This window comes from Diadema setosum, chromosome 8 (genome assembly GCF_964275005.1).
Source record: "Diadema setosum chromosome 8, eeDiaSeto1, whole genome shotgun sequence".
NCBI lineage: Eukaryota > Metazoa > Echinodermata > Echinoidea > Diadematoida > Diadematidae > Diadema > Diadema setosum.
The window spans coordinates 24,806,949-24,831,699 of record NC_092692.1 but is presented as its reverse complement, the minus strand read 5'-3'; the positions used below and the strand labels follow the sequence as shown (position 1 = coordinate 24,831,699).

Genomic DNA, 24,751 nt, shown 5'->3' with positions numbered 1-24,751 from the left:
TGAAAATGGCTCAAGGTATCTTGTTCATGGAATTTAGTATGATATGCATAAACTTCCTGACACTAATTCTCTTGGGAATTTTGGGTCCAGTCAAAGGTCAGGTGTAGATGCTAGAATTCTATGTAATGCTGAAATTATATTTTTTCTCTATACCTTGGAGATTACTCAATGCATAGACTTAAATTAGGTAATCTATATGTACATGTATTCTGTAGGGAAAGATTTGGACCATACGGTCAAATGTGAAGTGAAAATGTTGAATTGTTACAATTTTCCCCCATATTTTGAAGATAGCTTGAACCATTGTTATGAAAATGGATGTTACCAGTTAGTGACTATTTGAAGAATTTTAGACCTAGGGTCAAAGGGCAAGGGTCAAAGGTCAAGTGAAAATGCTCGAACTCACAAATATTTGTAGTTCAAAGAAAGTGAACACTCAACACATTTGTGACAAACATATCATTTCAATTTTTGGCAGTTAGTATGTGAAACTATCATCTCACATTGCCAAGACATACGGTACTCTATTGGGGAAAACCATGCAGTATGGGGGAGGCATACCAGTTTTCATAGCAACATCTCTAGTTTTACTTATATTAGAAAATGCTTGATAGCCCATGAGTGTTTGACTTTTGATTTGAAATATGGTGCATCTGAATCTGCTGGAGAACATCTATAGGTATTGGATTGGTTTGTACAGTGTGATAGGTTTGCTCACACTGTAATGTGTACTGTATATCTGGTAATCAGGGAAAGAAGGATCATAATGATAATGATAATGAATAACATTTATATAGCGCTTAATACTGATGTTTCTAAGTGCATCGATCTGGAAAAAAAAAGAAGATACTCTTTAGATAGTATGATCTGATTTTTTGAAGGAGATTCGTTTGTCTACTGAGAGGAATTGAAGAGACCTAAAAAACTGACAATATACACTGTGTATGGTCTTAGTGTTTTGTTTTGTTTTTTTTTTGTCTTTTTTTTGTTTTTTGTTTTTTTAGTATTAAAGAGCAAGCTGCAGAATTCTGCTGGAGTCTGGATACTTCTTTCTACATAAGGAGATACTCAGTAGAACAGTGAATTAGCAAAATCTTCAGCAAGAAGAGATCAAAGCACCCTGGCAATCAGCCTGGAATCATCACATTCTGCTTATCATGTAGTATGATTCTCTCCTTGTATTTTATGTTGAAATGACAAAAAATTTTAATTCTGAAAAATGAAAATGATGATGATGATAATAATAATAATAATAATAATAATAATAATAATAATAATAATAATAATAATAATAATAATAATAATAAAAATAATAATAATAATAATAATAATAATAATAATAATAATAGTAATAATAATAATAATAATAATAATAATGATAATAATAATAATATCAACATCTCTGTTGTGACTTTATTTCAAGAGACTCTTGCCTGAATGATAAATTGCACACCTGATGTCTAGCCATGTATGAATGTCTTTTCAAAACTTATACATGGGCCTGCATCATAGAATGGTGAAATTTAGATGACTTTTGTTTCTGATAATGCTGCTCCCAGTTTCCCAGCATTTATAGGGTCAAATGTCATAATTTTTGGGGTGTCTAATGTGTGGCAAACAGGTGATAACTTATAGTTTGTAATTCTGGAAATGAAATAAGGTATGTTATTTTGAAGATTTGTTCATCCAAAAATGAAGTAGGGTTAGTTAATCCAAAAATGAATTAAGGTTCATCAAAACTTGAGAATGAACTAAGGTTTGTAATTCCGAAAATGCAAAAAAAAAAAAAAAAAAAAAAAAAAAATGGGGGTATACACTTCCATCGCATAGAAGGGATACTTAAGTTGTCTTTTAGTGCACAGCAAAACATACTTGAACAAAAGTTAAGAAATTTCATTATCTTCATATTGAGAGGAACAGATGGATTTTTTCCCTCAGAAATAATCATTGTGACCATGGAAGTAAAATGGGAACACAAGGCCTCATTTTTTCTCTCGTTATATTTTTTTTTCTGTCTCATGCTGTTTTGTTTAATTTCTTCTTACTTTCATTCTCTCTCTCTCTCTCTCTCTCTCTCTTTCTCTTTCTTTCTTTCTGTCTTCATCTCACGGTCTGTCTGTTTGTCATGCTGTCTGTTCTGTACTCTTCTCTCATATTCTCAGTATCCCTCATGAGTTTAATGACCTGGAATAAATAGCAATGAATGTTTCCGAAACTACCCCTGGGGAAATTATGCCTGAGATGGAATTTTCGCAGATGGAGTGGGGTAGGAGATGTCTTGCCTCCACGGCCCTGAAAAGAGATAAGAAGTCAATTCAATGGATTCACGTACATCAAGCAATAAAGCTGGAGAAAAAAAGTCGTGTGCTTTTGTTGTCCTTGTTTTTTTTTTTATTTTGTAAAATCGTGTACCTACAAGGTTTTCATTTAGTTGCAGGCAATTGTTTTTTTCCAAGAGTTGCATGGCTATCAGAATGTAACTTTATTTTTCTACTTGAAAAAGAATGATAGTGTATTTAAAGTCACAAGATCTATAAGATTTTTGCTTGCAATAATGATAATGGAAATATCAAACTTGTCTTTGGTTTTTCTTCTATCATAGAATTTTATATATTACTTTGCAAGCTTTAACCCCTTTCCAAAGTAACCACAGGTAGAGCTGATGTTAAAGCATTACATGAGTGAGTGTTTGCAGAAGGTCTACTCCTGATAACATGTGCATGTTGGTGTTCGTTTGCAAAGCTACGTATTGTAGAAGGTCAGCACTTGGTACTGGATTGACAGCAATTTGTTATAGTAGTTTCTCACTATGGAGACAATTGCTGCATCAATTTAATTCATTCTCTTCCTTTTTTGGCTGCCATTTACCTGTATGCCTGTGAACAAAGTAATGACTTCCATGTGTGCCACCTTGCATTCAAGCACACAGACATGACTCTTGTCATTGTGTGTAATGCCACATGCCCTGTATTTTGCAATCTCTAAAAGTATTTGCCCTACATTATTGTACAATCTGCAATAGAAACAGCATTTTTAATTTGATTCAATGTTAAGTTAAATTCATAGTAATGCCTACTTTTATTGAAAAGATTCAGTGCTGTGTGCAGGTGAAAAATGTGCTGTACATGTGTATTATCAAGCCTCGATCTGCCCCAAAAGGTGCCAGAGGCATTATGTTCTGGAGTTGTCCCCATCGCTTTGTCCTTCATCTTATCATTAAATTGGCATTTTTATAGAATAGTAGAAGAATAAAATGAAATCATGATTTTTATACCCCCACCCACACATAGTGCATAGAGGTATAGGAATCACTCGAGTCGGGTGGCCGAGCGGTCAGTCAGTTGGTCTGTCACTCGCAAAATCTTGTGGATCAAACTACTCCCCCATTTTTTTTTTTTTTTTTGTGTGACCACTATGATAGGCAGATGTGCAAGACACCTCCATGTATTTCATCAGCATTGAGTAATGCATTGCCATAGTAACAGCAAATTTTCATAAAAATCATACAAAATATTGTGGATTGAAGTACTCTGTTTTAAAGCAATTCAGCTGAATTTCAGCATATGTGATGATTGTAATATGTAGTTCTGCAAGACACCTGTTTTAGTGAGTGGTAAGAAATCTGTTGCCATGACAACAGCAGTGTTTTAACAAATCATACAAATTTTGGTGGATCAAGCTGCTCTCAGTTTTTGAGCATTTCGGTTGGAACTTGGGATATGTGATGGCTAAGTACCATGCAAGTCACTTTTTTGTGTGTGTCAATATATCTGTTGCCATAGCAATCGCTCAGCATTTGTATACAAATGGTACAAAAATAAAATAAATGTATGTGGACTGACCTTTACTCTCCTCAGTTTTTGAACATTTGTCTTGAGGTTTGGCACATGTGACTGCTGTATCATGTACATGTCGATGTGCAAACATCATCTTTCTTCATTGTGTAACAATATTTTGCCATGGTAACATTCTAATAATGATAATAATACTAATTACCAGTTAATTTAGCCAACTCCCTCAGTTTTTCAGCCTTTGAAGTGAGATTTGGCACATGCGACCTCTATTGATTTTGGATAAGCACAATACATTTTCCAGCAATGTTGAACAGTGCATTGCTATGGTAACATTATTTTTCTGTGAAATACCCAAATATGCAAAAATATCATTATGAATTGAGCTAACTCCCTTTAGTTTTTTAGCATTTGACTTAAAGTTTTGGCACAAGTGACCGCTATAGTTTCTTGATGTGCAGACTTTATCTTTCATTGTTGTCAAACAGTGTGTTGCCATGATAACAACATTCCTTAATAAAAATCACAAAAATATTGTGGATTTAGCTAACTCCCCCAGTATTTGAGCATTTCACTTGAAATTTGGCGCATTTAACCAATATGATATGCTGCCTTGGTCACAACATTTTTCTATAAAAAGCATACAGAAATATTGTGGATTGAGCTGAACTCCCTCTGTTTCAGCGTTTGACTTGAAATTTTGCACATTTGACTTCCATAATGTGTTGATATGCAAACTTCATCTTTCTAGAGTGTCAATGTATTGCCATCAGATGGTAACAGCATTTTCTGAAAAAAAAAAATCATACAAAAAATGTCGACTTTGCCAACTCCTTCAGATTTTGAAGGTTTGACCAAATTTGTAGATGTTCGAAACACATCTCATTACAATGTTGAACAATGTGTTTCCATGCTAACAGCATTTTTCTGTGGAAAGCATCCAAAATATTGTAGATTGAGCTACAGGTAACTCTCAGGTTAAGGTGGGGATATCAATCACACTCAATGATAGTTCTATTTTTTCAGTATTCTTGTTTATTATCTATTAATTGTTCTATGATATATTATGCAAATGCTTTACAATTCTGTTAACTTTTGCTCTATATTGTTGATGTGGCTATAACGTCAGTGTTGTATTTACTTTGCATGAATGTTCAAATAACTTGTGTCATGTGCAAAACAAGCTAATTTCAAATGGATAAATATCTAAAACAAGTGTCTTTTCTATTCTTTTGCATTTCTTTGTCTTTATTTTGATATAATATTATTTTACCAAATTGAAACTGCATTCACAACATAAAAATTAGTGACATCATAACAGTAATCTGAAGTGGTATTTACTTGGAGTAAGCTTCGTCTTGCTACAGGCTAATGCACAGGCGAATGAAGAATTTTATCATTTTGCTTGACTTGTGATCAGTATTTATAATCTGACACCACATCATGGGTCAGACATACACAGATAAGGTATCAAAATGTGCATGAAACATCAGAGAAAAAAATCCAAATTAGCGTAGTGACATGCAATACACAGTAAAAGAGATGATGCAAAACAATAATTGAGACCAAATTTGTAAAGTGATGATCAGAGATGAAACAAATCAAGCTTCTTTATGTTTGCTGTGAACAAAACAAGTTTAAGATGCTGCCGTAGTCTTCTTCACCCAGCTAGACAATGCCCAACTCTGCAACCCTCATTGTAAATTCAGTGTTCCACTTGACTGTTTTTTTTTTCTTCTCTCCATCAAAATGCTTATTTGCACACATGAACTGATCAGATAATACATTTGTCTCTAAAGGCTTTGTTTAGGGCAGTATCTCTTGCATTATCCAGGGGGTAAGGTTTTCATACTGCAACTTTAATTCCTGTCAAAACTAGTCCACTGCCTTTTGCTGCCAAGTAGGTCAATTGATTGTGTGGGTGTAGTGGTTTTAGAAGCTGCAAAATGGGAGAACATTGTGATATATTGGGAATTACAAAGTGGCAATACCGATGTCTATCATTTTCCCCTATTTTGTAGGAACGTGGCAAATGGCTATTGCATGATTTTTGCACAGTTAAAGATGATACATGTACGTATGTGTTTCACATGTGAATGCTATGAACAGCTCTTTATACATGTGGCAGACTAAAAGAAAGATTTTGTGAACAATGTAGCTTGTGTGTGCATATAATCACAATTTCACTCCCTCTTTACAATTATGTAATGAATGTGTTAATATCAAGTAGAAGGTATAAATACAAGACCATTTTTTACTTATCTAAAGAGAAGCTAAACAGAAAGGTATTCGCTATCAGTCATTAATCATGAATTTTTCATGAATCATTTTATCAAACTAAATAAACACTGCAGCAATCCTTTGCACAGTGATAGAGTGTCATCCTTCTCTTATACTAGTTTTACTGTCTTTGTATTTTGTTAATTGTCAGTATACCTCTAATAACGATCTCCAGTATTTGAGACATACTGTGATAATTTTTTTAGAAGATATTGTACTTCTGTCATCATTAGGAACCTAACTCCAGTATGAAGCATTGAATAGGTATATTCCAAATTAATGTGATGTATTGTCAAATCCAGTGCCTTAGATGCAGAATTTTTAGGCAAGTGGTAATCACTTTAAAGGTTAGCGAAAGAGTGGATTTTCATCCAGGTCAAGATATGAACAGTATCCCTCCAGCATAATATATGGTGGATATATACAGACATTGAAATGAAACTAGAATCAATATCCAACATGCACTTTCTGATTTGGAGGTTAAAGTAATGATGATTTGAATTTGTGGTGACTCATCTACACAGGACGTTGATGGGAAGGAGAGTCTTGTTCCGACAGGAGAGACAGATATCATTCCTTGTGGACTGGTCCTACGCAGCATTGGCTACAAGAGCATCCATGTTGATGACTTCATCCCATTTGATCACGAGCAGAGCGTCATTAAGAATGAGCAGGGCAGGGTAGCGGGCATTCAAGGTGATCAAGAGTCTCATCAGTGGTGATATGCTCAGGGGAAAAGGAAGGGTAGAGGAAAGCGTAGATGGCTGTTCAAGGCTAAGGGATGGAATACAGTAGTAGGGCAGAGACTCCAATTCTCCCGTTTTCGACGGGAGATCTCCCGCCGAAAACCCATTTTTGCAAAATCTCCCGTTCTCCTGTTTGAGATCTAATTTCTCCCGCCCTGGCTGTTTGTCTCCCGTTGGAAGGGATTTCTTACTTATTTCTATCGTATGTTAAAAAAATAAGAAGAGAGCATCTAGAACCCTAGGAACTTCACGCTTCGCACACATCAAGTTCGAGTCTCCCGTTTGCTCGGGGTTTCAGGCGGGAGAATCTCCAGATCAGAAGGTGCTTTGGGTTGGAGTCTCTGGTAGGGTCAATTTTTTGATTTTTTTTTTCTCTCGCTCTGCCACTGCCTTTGTAAAAAAAGTGTGATTTCTTTTCTTCACCCATACTGTAATTTCTTCTATTACAGTGTTGCTTGAAATAAATACATATTACTGCATAAAACAGGAGCAGTTAATGTGACGTAATGTACTTATCAAAAAACAGTTACTTCATAACTCTGTTGTATAAATGAGTCATTCTTCAGGGGGCTTTTTTCTGTTTTGATTTTTCAATTTATCCATCATTTCCCATCATAATTCTCGAGCATATTAAGTCACTTAATCGCTATAACTGGGTCACACATTTCAACAGCTATATCCAGCACTTGCCTAAACAAAATTGCCCTATTTTTTTTCTTTTCTTTTTCTATATGACATTTTCTTTCTTCTCGCATATGCAGGTCTATACTGCAGTGGATGGGTCAAGCGAGGGCCGAGGGGTGCCCTCCTCTCAACCCTCTCTGACAGTGTAGAGACTGCTAAGTGTATGCTGGAGGACTTTAGTTCAGGAGGGATAGACACTACAAAGACCAATGGCCAGGAAAAAATCCTCTCCATTCTCTCCAAACGAGGTGAGACTGTACACTCATTTTAATCCTTAAACAGCTCAGAGACGACACAGTTATTACACAGATTGCCTGATCTTTCTTGATCAGCCAAATATTCAGCTGTATTCTGAAGACAAGTAAATTGACAAGTGGCTGTTTTTCTTCATAACTCATTATTTTGTGCATACATTGTAGATATCATATGCAGACATCATAATACAGTGCTCACCGCTTAATCGGGAGGGGTCAGGAGACAAGTTGTTCTCCCATTTAAGCGGTGCTCCCACCTAAGCGATGGCTGATATTGGCCAGTGCAAACCACACAGCATGAAGCCCAGTAGGTGAGCATTACATTAAACCATGCACAAACCAGACGATAACCACAGCAACAAATACATGCATGCTACGACTAGCAGACACAAAATGGTGATAAGAAAAGACACGGCAGTCTCATAATTTTGGCAAATGCATTATCGGAATTCTGTATTCATTTGATCCGTGAAATAACCCTTTTTTTAGAGTTGAAAAGACATACCGTAAGTTCCGTGTATATGACACACCTGTGTATAAGGTGCAACCTGTCTTCTGGACTAAAAAAAAAAATAAAAATAAAAATATTAGCGATTGGAATGATAATTTGATGGTATGGTGCAAGAGACAACTTGGCCTGAGCAGACTTCTTTCTTTTGATATCCCTTGCCCTGGCCTGATCCCATGAATGACAGAGAGAGAGAGAGAGAGAGAGAGAAAACAAAAACAAAAACACTGCCATGATTAAACAACAAACCACTTGCTCAGCAGCCATGCAGGTGTCTCCTGTAAGATGAAGAATGAGAGAAAAAAAGCCTGATGGTAGATAGAGGGAAACTGACAGTCTGACACCCAACAAGCATGCCAGCCACCTGGCCAGGCTAACACAGTGGTAGAAGGAATTTGCGTGCGCGCTTGTAGATTTCATGGATGGGGCCCTGGGAAAGGGGTGCTTAGAAGCAGACCCGCATACAGTGGACGACTGTGTGGGCCTGTAACAAAGAAGTTGTAATAGAGCGCGCGCTCACATATAGAAGCGGGGCCAATTGAATGACCCGCTGCCATTAGCAAAGAGGTCGACTCCCAGAAGCCTGAACCTGGAAGTGCCTATAGTAATACACGTAAAGTACAGCTTTGAAGATGGGGTTGGGTTGGAAAAATCATTTTAATTTTAAGGAAAATCAATATTTTTCCATATGCCTCCGGATTTTATAAGAGAGATACATTCCAAACACTGTATACATGTTTTGATGAAAAAAAGGACTTGCTCTAATGTGTCAAATATGTGCCTTAACATGAAACCAAAATTGGCAAACAGGCATTCATGCATTCATACTATAAAGATTGCAGAAGGTACAGTGTATACTCTTTGGTATGGGAGCACTGATTTCACATAATATATGTCACTTAGAAACATCAGACACACATACAACACATACAACACACACTCCCACACACACCCACAACAAACACACACACTCACAACAAACACACACATACGCATTGTGTGTGTGTGTGTGTGTGCGTGTTTAAATTGAAAAACAAAAAAGTGTGTGTGTGTGTGTGTGTGTTGGAATTTGAAAAAAATTGGTTTGGTGTGTACGTGTGTGTCCGTATGTGTGTGTTTGTTGTGGGTGTGTGTGGGAGTGTGTGTTGTATGTGTTGTATGTGTGTCTGATGTTTCTAAGTGACATGTAGGTATTATGTGAAATCAGTACTCCCATACCAAAGAGTATACACTGTACCTTCTGCAATCTTTATATGTAGTATGAATGCATGAATGCCTGTTTGGCAATTTTGGCTTCATGTTAAGGCACATATTTGACTCATTAGAGCAAGTCCTTATTATTCATTATTTTATTTTCGCGCTAGTTTTTGATTGTACGAAATGCGCGAAAATTTCAACACCACGAAAAATTCCACTTTCACAGTGTTTTAGTTTATTTTATGATCAACAGTCATCTTTTTTCTGTCTGTAAAAGATAATGTTTCCTTTATCGAACAGAAACTTCTGTTCACCGTAACTGAGCCACACACATGTTAACAACGTGCAAATTACGACGACACTGATTGCGACAATCACACCATCGCATTTTTCTCATATTCATGCCCCCTGTTATGCTGTCACACACAAACACACACACTGCATGCATGCATATGCATGAACAGGGAGAGTATAGACCGCACTCAGGGAAGGTGACTCCGTATTACACTGAAGGGGTGGTACAGTGCAAGTGCATGAATAGAAGCTGACGATGCACGATAAGATGACGCTCGATAAGACTGCCTCAGCGCTACGTCTCACTATCTAGTGGCAAATGTTTAGACTGCAGTTGACATAATCTATCGGGAACTGGTGAGAACATAATCCTTCTGGTAAGGAAATTAAATCCCTGCAATTTTTTCTGAGGATTTACTTATTATTTTTAGACATTAATATATGGACAATGCAAGTGTTTCAGCAAGATTTGTGTCGATAAAGTGGTTCGTGGTTCCGATTAAGCAATGGAAATAACACATGAAAATTTTGTTGCATCAGGTTGTGTTGCACTTAAGTGGGGTTTCTACTAAAGCGATTCCCGATCAACAGGTGAGCACTGTACCTGCAATTAGTATCTCACAAACCCTTATTTCTACTACTGAAAAGAAAGCTGAAAAAACCCCTCTCCCCCCCCCCCATCCCCCCCCCATCCCACCCCCATAAAAAAAAAAGTCTTGCGGTAAGTTCATGTGATGAGTGTGTGGGTGTGTTGTCAGCCTGAGTTGGGGGATCCCAGTTTTTTATACTGCCACCACAAAGTGTCGCCAGAGGCATTATGTTTTCAGGTTGTCCGTCCTTCTGTCCGTCCTTCCATCCGTCCATCCATCCATAATCAATTTTGTGGACAGCGTAACTTAAAAACCACTTGAGGTATCCCAATAAAACTTGGCATACATGTATGTATGTATGTATGTATGAGTGGATGAAGTTGTACCTATCAACTCTGGGTGCACATGCTCATGGTCAAAGGTCAAGATCAAATCTTCAAAATTTCACTATTCCCCCCATGCAGTGACTAAAGGTATTTCGGAAAACTTAGTGTATACTGTACTGCCTGATGAAGATTTTGGGGCTATGGAGTCAAAGGTCAATTGAAAATGCTAAAATTTCACTCTTTTCTCCATACACCATGTATCTCGGAAATGACTCAAGGAATCTTTATTAAACTCACTTCATATACACAGTGGACAGTATGTACTGCCTGTCAGTGATTCTCTTGGGACTTTCTGGGGAGCCTGGGGTCAGAGGTTAATGTTAAATTCGCAAAATTTCATTACATCCTCCGTATCCATGCAATGCCTGAGGATATTTTCTTGAACCTTAGTATATATATGTCTTACCAGATAAAAATTATCTGAGAAAGTTTTGGGTCTGAGGTCAAAGAAAGTTCAGGGGAAAATGCTAAAATTTCGCTTTTGTGTTCTCCATATCTTCGAAATGGCTTGAGGTACTGTATCATGAAATTTAGTGTGCATGGTCTGCCTGACAATGACTCTTGTGGGACTTTGGGGTCATAAGGTCAAAGGTCAAGGGTCAAAGGTCAGGTTAAAATGCTAAAATTCTACTATACAATGCTTAAATTACACTTTTTTCTCCACACTTTAGAGATTACTCAGTGCATAAACTTAATAGACCAAGGTATATACATTCATTACTGCACAGTGATTCTGTAGGAAAAGATTTTGATCAAATGTCACAATTTTTCCCATATTTTGAAAAAAAAAAAAGCTCAAAGTAGTGTCGTGAAAATGGATGTTACCAGTTAGTAATTATTTGAAGAATTGTGGGCCATGGGATCAAAAGGCAAAGGTCAAAGGTCAAGTGAAAATGCTCAAATCCCTTAATACTTGTTCTCTTAAATAATTTAGTCATCCATCCAAATGAAACTTAGTTCAAGGAAAGTAAACACTCCACACATTTGTGACAAACATGTTATTTTATTGCCAGTTATGTGAAACTGTTATCTCGCATTGTCAAGACATACTAGTTACGTTCAGACGGGAGCCCTTAACCTCGAAGTTAGGAAACTTCGAGGTTAGAGCTTGTAGTTAGGGACCGTGAAGACGCACTCGTAGTTAGCAAACCTCGAGGTTTGCTCGATGTTTCGAGCCACGAGAAATCTTATGGTTAGCGCTCTAACCACGAGCCGCGGGGGGTCCCCACTCGTAGTTAAGCACCGTGTGGACACAAAAAACAACGAACTCGAAGTTAAGAGTGACCTCGCCGTAAACTCCAGCCCCCACAATTTCCCTCTGCTTCTGGGTCAACCTCCCAAACGTACACCACAAATACACTACACGTGAAAAACCTATGACGCACGACACAACAACATCATCTTTTCTTCCCATGCGCTTGATCTCTGAAACTGAACACGTCGAACTCGCTACTGTATTCTATATTTTTCTCCGACGCTAAAAAAAAAAAAAAAAAAAAAAAAAAAATGTTTTCGACGAATATCTTTATAAAGGCATAAAGTCACCAGTGCAGTGCTATCTCTGCATACCATGACAGAGAAAAAGAGTACCTGTAAGCGAGTCTGACAGGGTTGAACTAAAGAATAAATAGACACCTTGTTAGCAGTGTGGGCTGAAACTTCCGGTTTTGTGGTTTTAACATCGAGTGGGACCCACTCGTAGTTACGGGGGGGGGGCAGAAGCTTAACCTCGAGGTTAAGATTCGTCGTGTGGACACACGTCGTAGTTAGGGGGCAAGAGCTAAACCTCGAGGTTTCCTAACCTCGAGGTTAGGGCCTGCCGTCTGAACGTAACTACTATCTCTGACTTATTTGGAGAACCATGCAATATGGCAGAGGCATACCAGTCACCATAGCAACATTTCTAGTTGTGCTATGTTATGATATTCTTGATTCTGAGTTTCCTGAAGAGTGGTTGAGTTACTATGTTCTTTGTTGGTGTTGTTGTTCTATGTGGTATATTTCATCAGCATTCAAATCTTTAGTTTGACATGCACTATCTGCATTTGATCTCCCATCTTTAACACTGCATGTCAACACTTTAACCATAGCTTCAGATCGAGAGCTTGGCATTCCCAAATCATGCTGAGCACACACCACATACACAGGTAAACCATTCACCTCAATCTACTGCTTGACACTTCATCTTCATACACAGAACAGCAAGTACTTGATCAAGATATTTCATTGCACTCATTTTTGAACCATTATGTGCACTTGAATACTACACACAATCATGACAACAAGTTTACCCGCAGGTACCTGTCAAGCCTAGGGGTAGGGAGCAAAGTGATAAATAAACCTGGAAACCAACCTTCCTACTCTTGGTATAGCATTAAACCTATCACTGACTTATCCTCTTATCCTGGAACAAAAATGGGTGCATTTCTTCAAGTTTTGAGTGGTTACACACAAGAGGAAAACCATTATTGGAATGAAGATAAGACTGATGGTTGTAATTCGTACTAGAATGATCTGACCACACACAAGCTACTGTACCTGGGAAACCATGATTTTAATGTGAATTTTCATTGGGAAGCTCATGTCAGCCTAATCGTTCGTGTCATATCAATCAAAAGTTCGAGCTCAGGAGTGTAGAGCCAGCTATGCATCAATCCGCGGTACAAACTATTATATGCTCGTGTTGTGCACAGTTTATTGGCTCAAGTTGTTTGAAGGTCACGTAAGCTCCACTTCCCAAATCATGTTTAAGAGGTTTAGTCGTACGCATGAAAATCTACATGATTTGAACATTTTTTTTTTTTATTCACCTCCAGGCACCATGCATTTTACAAAATCATCTTTTGAGTATTTTTTTCACTCGTATCATCATTCAAATAATGACTCTTCTCTCATATGTAACCCCTCTGAGGTCCTTTTCGTAAAGCCATGGTTTGAGAAAAATAGGATTATCTGTGAGGGCTGCTGGGTGACCTGAACATCTGATGGATGTGCTACACGTATGTGTGTTCGGCATCCTTTCAGTGTAATGGAATGTTCTGCTTGATAAGGTAAAAAAATGCTCTGCATCATCCGTCCTAATTATCTGGAGACCTGTAATGCACAAATCATTCATGAGACCTCATAACAAGATCTAGGCTTTTGCTTAACCACAACATAATGGATTGAGTATGATTTTGCTGTGGGCCAGTACTAGTAGTCCTTCAGAGAGGTCTTTCAGCTGTTGGTCCTGTGGTTGCTTGTTTATATTACAAGCATTCATTGCTTCCTTAGCACCCATGCATGAAGATCAAATCTCATTCAATTCCAAAGCATAGTTGTATATATTATACAGCAATTTTGCAAATCTATATGAATAATCACTTTAAAAAAAGAAGAAGATACAAAAGTTAACCTGTTGAGGAAGGGCTGATTTTGCTATAACACACATTTCCTATAGACACCTGCCCGAGTATATTCAGGACTAGTCTTCACCGGGTTAAGAGCTGCTCAAATCCCAAATTTTGTGAAACACTAATTTCAGAATGTATGTCTCTTCCATTCTTTTTTTTTTATGATGGATACAAAAAAGTGTCAAATATTATCTTTTCAATCTATGAATCATATTCAGCTTACTCCTGTGTCAATGAAAGGATGTAGGCAAACACGATCAATTATGTATTATATCTGAAATAAATCATATTTGTACAAAATGCTGGCTAACAAATTTAATCATAGTGTCTATGAACTGTAGCATGGTGGGTTTGACATGTGAAGAGTTTTACACATATCATATGGCAAAATGAACTAACTCCATTCTTGTTCAGTTGAGATATTTGCATTTAGAGCTGCTGAAAAACCAAGAAAATATGGGATATTAATAGTCATAACTTCAAGAATATTCCTCAATGTGTTACATGTGAGCTATCACTGGAAAGGGTTTTTTTTTTTTGCTCCATCTGATGATTACCATACTTTAAAATGTTTAATAATGGTCTTTAGTTTAGCCTATTTTGCAAAGAAACATTTTAAGTGTTCACACAGGCTTTGATCAGGAATTCGGTGAATCAGTGCCCAATTTCATAAAAGATGAGATAGCAAGTCTTGCTAGAATAGTGAACTTCTTGTAGCAACAGCCAATCAAGAAGCTGGATTCTTGTCATTAACATGACCATGTCATTACCATAGCATTTGCCACTCCAGCAAGAGTTGCTGTCATAGCAACTATTTATGAAATTTGGCCCTGATGAGACCAATAGCTTATTGTGTGATCTGCACTGCACTTCACTTGATGAATGGCAGAGCAAAGCTACCTGCATTCAATGTATGACATGCATGTTACATGTAGAGTGGTCACCACATAATGGGGTACTCTTGTTAATTTAGTAGAATTGGAACGAACACATGCTATGTAATAGAGTGATTAGCACCTCTTGATCAGGTACTCAACTTAATTGAGGAAATTTTGCGCCCTCAGATCATGTGCAATTACGTAGAAAGCACTATGACATTTGCAATGCAATTACTTATATGCTCAAAATTCCTTGCTGTTGTGTTGTATGTGAGCAAGTGGGATGCAGCAGACTTGCAAATATGTTTTATGTTAAACTTGATTTTCTAGAATATCACTTGAGTTTTATGATGAAATATCAGAAACGGTATTCATTTCCCCTCAATATTCTTGACTATGTGGTTGTTATTCTTGCTTTCCAATTATATCCTTGCACCACGAAATAATGTTTGAGACTGTATGTTTGGTGTAGGATTATTTGTATATTTTCCTTCTGTTTTGCTCATTAGGACATAATCATTTTGTACTGGCAGGCACCAAAAGTTGGGAACAGCCAGAGACAAGATAAACATTCGTGCATTTTTTTAAAGATACACTGTAGCTCAACAGTGATAGTGGCCCAGTGACCCAGGCCCATTAAGAATTATTTTCGATCTTAGGGAGTCCATGATGGAAGTCACATCATGGTAGCCTGAGCAGGCAACTACTACTGAGTCTAGCAATAATGTTCATGCTATGACAGATATGGCAGAAATGTTTTTAAAAGAGTTGCCAGCTAAAAGTTAAAAGTTCACACAGCACTGCCATAACTTTAACTTAATGTGTAGATACAATGTAGGTACAGTACTTCAATGATAACATCACCCCAGGGGCCTCTAACTACCGTATGAACGAAAGTCGCCAATCATGGTTCACATTGTAGCTATAAACTTTAGAGTTGGTGCTATGGTCCTAGCCACAAGCAATCTTGTGACAAGCTGTGGTTAGGCTTAACTCCTGTGAGTGCTGTATTACTTTCCGTAGATGAACACCTGCGCCCTAATTCTAGGTATACCTGAAAGAAGGGTCATTGCATGCAGTGTTTTGGACTTCTGGATTTTAACGTGGAGATAGAGTACCTCTCACCATCGATAGCTTGACTGTGTGAACAGGCTATAGTGGGGCAGAAATAATAACAACTCTTCAGCGCAGCACAGGCATTGCCAGCAGCTGGCATTTTTAAAATGCCAGTGACACTAACCAGGCTATATGTGACCCGCTACAACAAAATGATCCTAAAGTCGGGCGAGGTCGATTATTTGAAAATTACATGACACAATGCCCTACTCTTTCTGCTTTAAATTGATATATAACACGTCTTATAAAAACAATCGGCTGCGGAGAAATCGATGTTTAAAAGAGAGCATGTCAAGACGTCTGGGAAATCACTATTTCGAGAAAAGCGCCCTAAAAGTTCTCCTTGCGACGCAATCACAATCAAGAGACACGCAAGTCAGTATTCACCTCCGGACAATAGAAGTTAAGCCCTAGCAACCCCAGAATTGCTCATTCAAACACAGCGTCGGCGGTCTCCTCACCGACCAATCAGTGACCAGGATGTCAGGAGAAGCGGCTAGGCATAGCGCAACCCGCACGCACCAGTCGACTGGGCAATGTGCGAGCTTCACGCTTCGGTTAGCAGCAAGCAGCAAACTGACCAATGAGATCACTCTGGTCGTTGTTAGGGGCGGAGCCTATGTGTGGCGCTCAATCCAAATGTTCGAACCAGGTTCTGCTTCGTTGAAACGCCAAAAAAACATGGCCCAGAAAAACGCTATTTTTTGGTCTTTCCTTTCATCATTTTGCTTCAAAATTTCGACAGATGATAGAAGACATGTCAGACTCTAATAATATGTCAAATTCAGAAAATCGTAAGTTTTGACCAGTTTTGATGCTCTAACTTCAAACTCGATTTTCACGGCTTCGACCGTGCGCGACTTTAGGACCATTTTGTTGTAGCGGGTCACATATACTGTCATATGTTCAACTACTCACTGCACCAAGCAACCACAGTGGTGAGCAGGGCAACAAACTGTAGCTGGGCAGTGCTGGCCTTTGTGTGACATGGATGCCGCTAGGGGACTGTGTGTAGCAGTACATGCTCCCAAGCATGAATTACACAAGGAGAATAACAAGAAGAGGACAGGAGCAAATAAGATACTATGCAAACTGATGTATTCACATACTTTATGAATAACAGGAGTCAAATAAGTTATTCTACCATTCTGTTTTCTTTCTGATTCTTCGTGCAAAAAGGTATTGTTTTCTCTTACTGCACATTATTCATCAAAATCATCACTAATCCTATCTCCTGGAATACAGAAAGTTCCAGTCTGTTGTTTGAAATGTCTGGAAATAGAAATGTCTCCCAAAAGCAATACACAGTGTCCTAATATCTGCATTTATCATGAACACATACAGTGTATTTCGGGTCCCCAAATGACTGTAGTGGCAGCTTACAGGCTTACAATGAACATAGCTCATAAAGGATATTGTGTACATGTAGGACTTGACGACTAAATCCCAAAGCCTGATGTTCTTGCACTGTGTCATTGTAGTATGATCCACAGAGAAGTGATGCCTGTCAAAACACAATATGACTGTGTGTCACATTTTAGATTATTTGCAACAATGGAATGGTTATTCAAATTCATGAAATTCTTCCGTCAAGATGTTTTTCATTGCAACTGATTGACAAATTGCCCTACATCAACATATTAGGGCAATATGTCAGTCAGTTGCAATGAAAACATCTCGACGGTAGAATTAATGAATTTGAATAATTACACAGTACCCGCTGCATGCTATAAGGATTAGAACCAACACTTGCCTTTGAGCAGAAGTTAGGTGGTTTAGTGTAGATAATGCATGTCCGGAGACCAGGAAATCATAGGTTCGAATCCTGCTCGAGTACCTACGCCCATGATTTTTTTTTTTTATAATGGCTACTACTAAAACACTGATCTATTCAGTGCTTATTTACGTTGATGTAGGGCAATTTGTCAATCAGTTGCAATGGAATGGTTGTCGTAAAGTTTGTGACAAGCAAAAGAGGCAAGTGTGGACACTTTCAGATAGAGTCGCATAGTGGTTTTATTTCATTATGATCCGTATGACACATCAGTGGTAATTGTCTTGCCTCGGTCAGTAGATGGCGATATAATATGTACATTACATCTTCCCCCTTATCTGTGTAGCAGAAAGTACATAATGCATTTTAGTGATACATCAGTATCTACATAACCTTTTTTTTTGGGGGGGGGGGGTTGTTTTGTTTACATGACACATATTCCCGTATTGATTTTGTGTGTTTTAAGAGTGTACACTGCTCGCATATATCTCAATGTTTTACTCCATTACTACTGAAATTAGGGACATTTTATCTGACTCTGAGTATATTCTAAAGGTATCATTTACCATTTGCAGATGAAGCAAAAACCCAGCTTTAGTGCTACAAAATACTTTGAAAATGTGAGATAGGGATAGAAACAACAAAATGTAAAAATGCCAAATTATGAGTATAATCAATGTTAAGCATTGTTGAATATACAAAACGTGAAGAACAGGTATGATAAAACTAGACTAATAATGGGGAAAAGCTGATATTTTAAGTTTTATCGCAAAATTTTTATATGGTAGGATGTTTTGTGATACAACTGACTTACACATATGCATCAACTATGATAACTCGAACATTATTACTTTTTTTTTTTGAAATAATAGCTCCCAATGGTTAACAATACCTCTAAATCTGGGTATTTGTTGCGTGCACCGTCATTATTAATCAACAGAAGCAAAAGAATGCACTATCCTTTACATCACCCTAAACAGGGCCAGTGCTGTGTTTTTAAAAGTGGGGCCCAGTTTATATTGCTGGCACCATTTTTAGGTTCAATCAGCTTACAAGCGAAAAAAAAAGGGGGGAGGGGGCTTTGGTCCACTTCAATGGCTGATTGCCGGACAAGCATATGTGACCTGCCACGACAAAAGGATCTGAAATTCCCTGACAGCTGAGCCGAGAAAGTTGAGTTTGAAGTCAGATCACCAAAATCGGTTAAGACCATAGAATTTCTGTTTTTGGTGTACTTTTGTAGTCTAATGTATCATCTATCGTCTGCTGAAATTTTGAAGCTAAATGATCAAAGGAAAGACAAGAAATTAGCATTTTCCTGGGCCATGAATTTCCTACTTTCAATGGAACAGAAACATGTCTGAAGATTTAGATTTAGCACCAGAGATAGACTCCGCCCCTAGCAACGTGGGAGTGATCTTATTGGTCAGAACATGGCATCCTGGTTACTGATTGGTCATTCGTAGACCGCTGGTGCAGCAGAATGAACATCAGAGAGATTGCTAGGAGCATACCTTCTATTGTCAAGAGGTAAAAACTGTCTTACCTCCCCTTGATCACGATAGTGTTGGAAGGAAAGCTTTGAAGGTGGTTTTCTTGAAATGCTGATTTCGTAGAACCACTTGCCATGCTCTCAAAAAATCACTGATATCTACGCAATCAAGTATACTTCTATGAGTTGTGTTATATATGAAATTAAAGTAGAAGAGTAAGGGAATAATATCATGTCATTTTTCCAAAAATCGACCTCCCCCGACTTTTGGATCCTTTTGTTGTAGCGGGCCACATATTAAAAAAAGAAGAAGACTAAACCGCATTTTTCTGCTGCCACTTCCAGGGTAAAATAACAAAGGGCGTGGGCACCCCCCCCCCCCCCGATACATGTGGACACTTTCAGATACAGTTGCAGAGTGGTTTTATTACAGTGTGATCTGTATGACATGTCAGTGGCAATTATCTTGCCTTAGCCCGGAGGTGGCATTACAATATGTGCATTACAGTTGTGACACAGTGCCAGTTGTGCCCTGATGGGCACATACAATGTGTATGAGGCACAATCATTTGGTGTGGGCCCAATGATCTACACGATGTAATTATTATTCTCATATTTTCTTCAAATTGCACTCATTATTAGATCTCCATAGTTTGGCAGGAATCATTTTAGGGGTAGGTTGATACAAAGATGTTCACATTGCTTAGGAGGGACAAATTTATGCTACTCTCAATACCATGTTTTCAAGATCCAGAGGTACAATTTGTAGTACAGCCAATACCTGTCTGTAACAACCATTTGTCTCCACTTGCTAAAATGCCCCATGTGGTATATTAGAAGCTGTGTGAAGAATCTGAACATACCAGCCACCTGTCTAATGCACCAGCAACCACTAATTTTATTTTCTTTAGATGATTGGGGGGGGGGGGATAAGTGGTCATTGTATATACATGATTTTTTTTTCTTTCAAAGTGATCAAAGATGAATGCACATTTGGTATTTTTTATTGTACGTGTATCAGTGTGTACTTTGATCTGTGGAGGTTCTCAGTCCTGGTTTGTATGTATATAACAATACTTACAAGGAACCTTGAAAATATGTACAGCAAAATATCTGCCAAAGAAGACCATGTGTCTGCAAAGACCCCTCAAGGAGACATGAGATGTGTTTCAACTATGCCTACAGAGATGCCATTGAGAAGCATCATAGGAAGGCTACATCAAGGTCATCTTTAAACTCATTTGAGTGCTTAGACATGAGTCAGGCATTGCTGCATACTCTTATCTGGTTGTACAACCCAGAGCACTTATAGTTAATTTATTTTACCTTGGTGTTAAGTTAGTACAGCTTAGATCTTTTGCCCTGTCTCATGTACCACTTAAAAAGAATGTCCAGTATTTAGAAGCCTGTGCTCTAATAAGTACTGAAAATGTAAGAGTTGTGAGGTAATGATTTATTGTTGCTGGGATGACAAGACCTTGTATCTGAAATATTGGTGAAAATTACTTTTTTGGATTAATGGTCAGATAGTCAGTTAAGTGTTGTCCTGTTGAAATCCTAGCTGTCTTACCTCAAAAATGAAGCCACCACAGCATGTAACTTCAATGTAACTATGCAACCTCTTACTTCTAATATTTTATAGTGTCTGTGAGACTGGTATAATTGTAGGTTTCGATGCCTAATTGATATTGGGCTAAATGCTAGCCTATAGAAATTGTATTTTGAAATATTAAAAGAAAATGCAAGTGCAATGATAAAAATGTGAATTTGATTTTAGGAGAATATTTGAACATGGTATTGTACTGCAGTTGCTGATTACATCATCTACCTTTAAGATATGACAATGCTTTACACATTTTCAAGGGATGAAGGATAGCACATATTCAATGGTGATATGATAACCAGCTGCAAATGACAGAGAATGATATCAGTTGTTCAATCTTTGCTATCTATATTTCAGACCAGAATAGCAGTCATACCTTTCTGGGTTTTTATGCCTCCGCCACGAAGTGGTGCCGGAGGCATTATGTTTTCGGGTTGTCCGTCCGACCGTACATACGTACGTCCGCATTTGTTTACGCGATAACTTGAGTAATATTGACTGGAATTTTACCAACTTGGTCCAAGTATAAAGTATGATGGGGCAATTACTTGATGAGATTTTGGGTGAAATCAGCTAAAGGCCAAGGTCAAAGGTCAAGGTCAAATCATGAAATTGTATCTGTTTACGCGATAACTCAAGACTGGGTCAAGCAAATTTCACCAAACTTTGTCCGAGGATGATGTATGATAGGACAATTGCTTGATTAGTTTTTGAGTGAAATTGGACAGAGGTCAATGGTCAAAGATCGAGGTCAAATCGTAAAATATATCTGTTTACGTGATAACTCAAAACTGAATGAAGCAAATTTCACCAAATTTGGTCCAAGGATGAAGTATGATGGGGCAATTAGTTGAGTAGTGTTTTAGTGAAATTGGCAAGAGGTCAAAGGTCAAAAGGTCAAGGTTAAATGCTAAAAATATCTATGCAACGCCCAAAGGTATTTTCTTAAAACTTAGTGTAGACATGTACTACTGCGTAATGATTCTCGAGAGAGAGTTTCATGTCATAAGGTCAAAGGTCAAAAGGTCAAAGGTCAGGTGAAAATGTTACAATTTCACTTTTCTCGCAAATGGTTCAATGTATCTTCATGGAACTTGGTACATACATTGTACGCATGCATTGACTGGTAGCAGCTAGGGAATTTAGGGGTCATGGGTCAATAGTCAGGGTCAAAGGTCAAGGTCAACCCCTTTAAGATTACACTTTTTCTTCATACCTTGAAAATTATTCAATGCATAAACTTATACAATGTATAAGGGTTGGTTAAAAGTCAAGTAAAAATCCTCAATTCCCCAAATACATGTACATGTACAATGTACATGTGCCTGCACTCTTAGACAATTAAAGCAAACCTAGTTCAAGGAAAATGAACATTCAAGACATTTCTGACAAACCTGTCATTTCATTGTTTTACCAGGTATGTGAAACTGTCATCACACATTGTGAAGACATTTTACTACACACCGATTGGGCAAATCATGCATTATGGTTGAGGCATACCAGTCGCCATAGCAACATTTCTAGTTTCTAATGCTTGTTGATTGCACATTTTAACAGCAACATTCATTAGGTAATGTGTACTGCGCTATCAATATGAGCCATAAGTTCCACATAGAATTTTCTCCTAATGGCCCTCAAAAATTAGATAAAGCACTTGAGGAGTCAACTTTTCTTCATAATGGTTTCTTTTTCCTTCATTGGTGTTTTATCTGCCCTAGCTGATATTTTCAGAAAATAGAATAAAAAAATGAGTAGTAGTACCGCAAATCTAGGTGTTTCTTTATTTTTTTTCCGAGTTTTTCCAACCATAGTCTTTTCATTTTGCTTTGGTACCTATTGTTTTCATGACTGTGAGATTCCGCCCCTAGTTCTAGAGCGTACGATGCATATGAATAGAAGCTCATTACCATATCCTACTGATTAGAGAGCAAAAGACTTGTGCAGGCAGGGGGCCAGAAGCTTCAGAATTGCACAATTGCAATGAGCTGAGTAGTGATTGGTGAGATCTATTTGTAACGAGTATACCATCTTTGTTTTGTAATGGCCGATTCACCACATGGTGTGCTAATAAAGTTAACATAAAAGCACTGTCATGCTGCCACATTAACCTTGCATGCTAGTTTCCACTTGATATAAAAGCTATGTTTTGTCTTTTTAAAATTTGGATCATATCCAGAAACTTGTACTCTCTGTTTAGTGTCCACATCTACAGCCTTTTTTTTTTGTGTGTGTGTGTAATGAAAAGTACCTGTCAAGTGCATCAATTTGATTATTAAGCCAAATTATCAATGCTCTCTTGAATATAAAAGGATGTATGTTGCTCATCTGAAAATTACAGAATATAATTTTGCTAAGTGTGGTAATGACAAATCCTGTAACAATCAACTTGACTAATTGCTAATTTGCAAAATGTAGATGGTGTGCAGGTTTGCTGGTCTACAGATTTTGACTTTCTCTTTTGTGTGGATGGGATGGGCTGAGATAGGAACCAAAAGTGTTAAACAAATGTCCACCTTTAGCTCCTGTTGTTCTAGTTGTGAGATATAACCCTCGCCATACAGTCCTTTTTTGAAGTATTTGAGCCAGTGACAAACAGTAGTATTGCTTCTGCAACTTCTTGTAGTGATTGAAATATTGGAAGGATGGTTGTTTGTCCTACATAGCTGATTGGTGAGAGGTCAAGTCTGCTAGGAGTTTGCCTCAGCGGCTTTGCAAAGTTGCAGTGCTCATTGCCTGTGGGAGAGGTATATTCTGAATAAAAGAACCTGCACAACGCTATTCACGCCATATGTGACAAACTGCTCATAATGACTCCCTCTCAAACAATGAAAGATTAGCGTCTCTCTGTCAACAACTGATGGGCAAGCAACTGTTAGTCATGCTTACCCATTTATATAGGTAGCAGTGAAGAGGCAAAGTGATCAATGTTTGAAGAATAGAAAAACATCTGCATTTTATTCTGTAAATAATGGGCATTGAGCATGAATATATGGGTAAACTCTGAAGCTTATCTTCAGTGTAGCTGGTTAGATAAGGCAAGATTTCACCTTATTCTGACTTGATTGCATCACAACATTTTTTTTAAAACATTCTTTGCCACTGGCCACAGGTGTTTAAAAAGATCAGTATTTCTTATTCACAACACACCATTTTAAGCCCCCGTCACACTACAGCGTATAAATCAGCGAATGCCTAACGGATGGGCAAAATTTGGCAAAGTCCAGATACGCTCAAATCCGCTCGAATTCGCAAGCAAAATGTGGTTTTCGAACGTTCGCCTAACGAATGATGAGCATATGCTAACCGTGTTACGAGCGGATAAAGTAACGAATGAAAGCGAATGCGTACAGTCCATCTAACGGATGCTGAGCGGACAAAGCGAATGAGCAGCGAATGCCCAGCATATGCAGAGCGATACTGCGGCGATCACATGACGGATCTCGGCTGACGCACACTTCACCGAATCATTTTGAGCAGTGACAGTATCAAGTAATGTTGTGACTGTGAAAATGGCCCCAAAAAGAAGGACGCACCACCAAGTATACTCCTGATGTCACTACCCTCGACAGTCCTCAAGATTCCCCTATTAAAGTGCACTTCCTTCTGATGATCACGTTATTGTCGATGTTGGTAGTCCAACATCCTCCATTGCGTCTGGTGCCTCCAACTGGAATCGAACTTTCACAATTCCTAATTTCCATGCAAAGATTCCCATTTACTACAGGTTGACTTTTATAGCAGCGGTTTACAATAATGTTCTCGATAT

The 24,751-nt window shown here is 38.0% G+C and overlaps 1 protein-coding gene across 1 annotated transcript in view; it reads left to right on the top strand.

Annotated features, from left to right (window-relative positions):
• The window catches only part of LOC140232062 (NADPH:adrenodoxin oxidoreductase, mitochondrial-like), a 147,793-nt gene that overhangs the window by 66,489 nt on the left and 56,553 nt on the right, over positions 1 to 24,751 (top strand). Inside the window, exons 9-10 of the mRNA XM_072312214.1 lie at positions 6,596 to 6,767; positions 7,579 to 7,749. Of these exons, the coding sequence (XP_072168315.1) occupies positions 6,596 to 6,767; positions 7,579 to 7,749 (343 nt within the window). The remainder of the gene's footprint in view (positions 1 to 6,595; positions 6,768 to 7,578; positions 7,750 to 24,751) is intronic.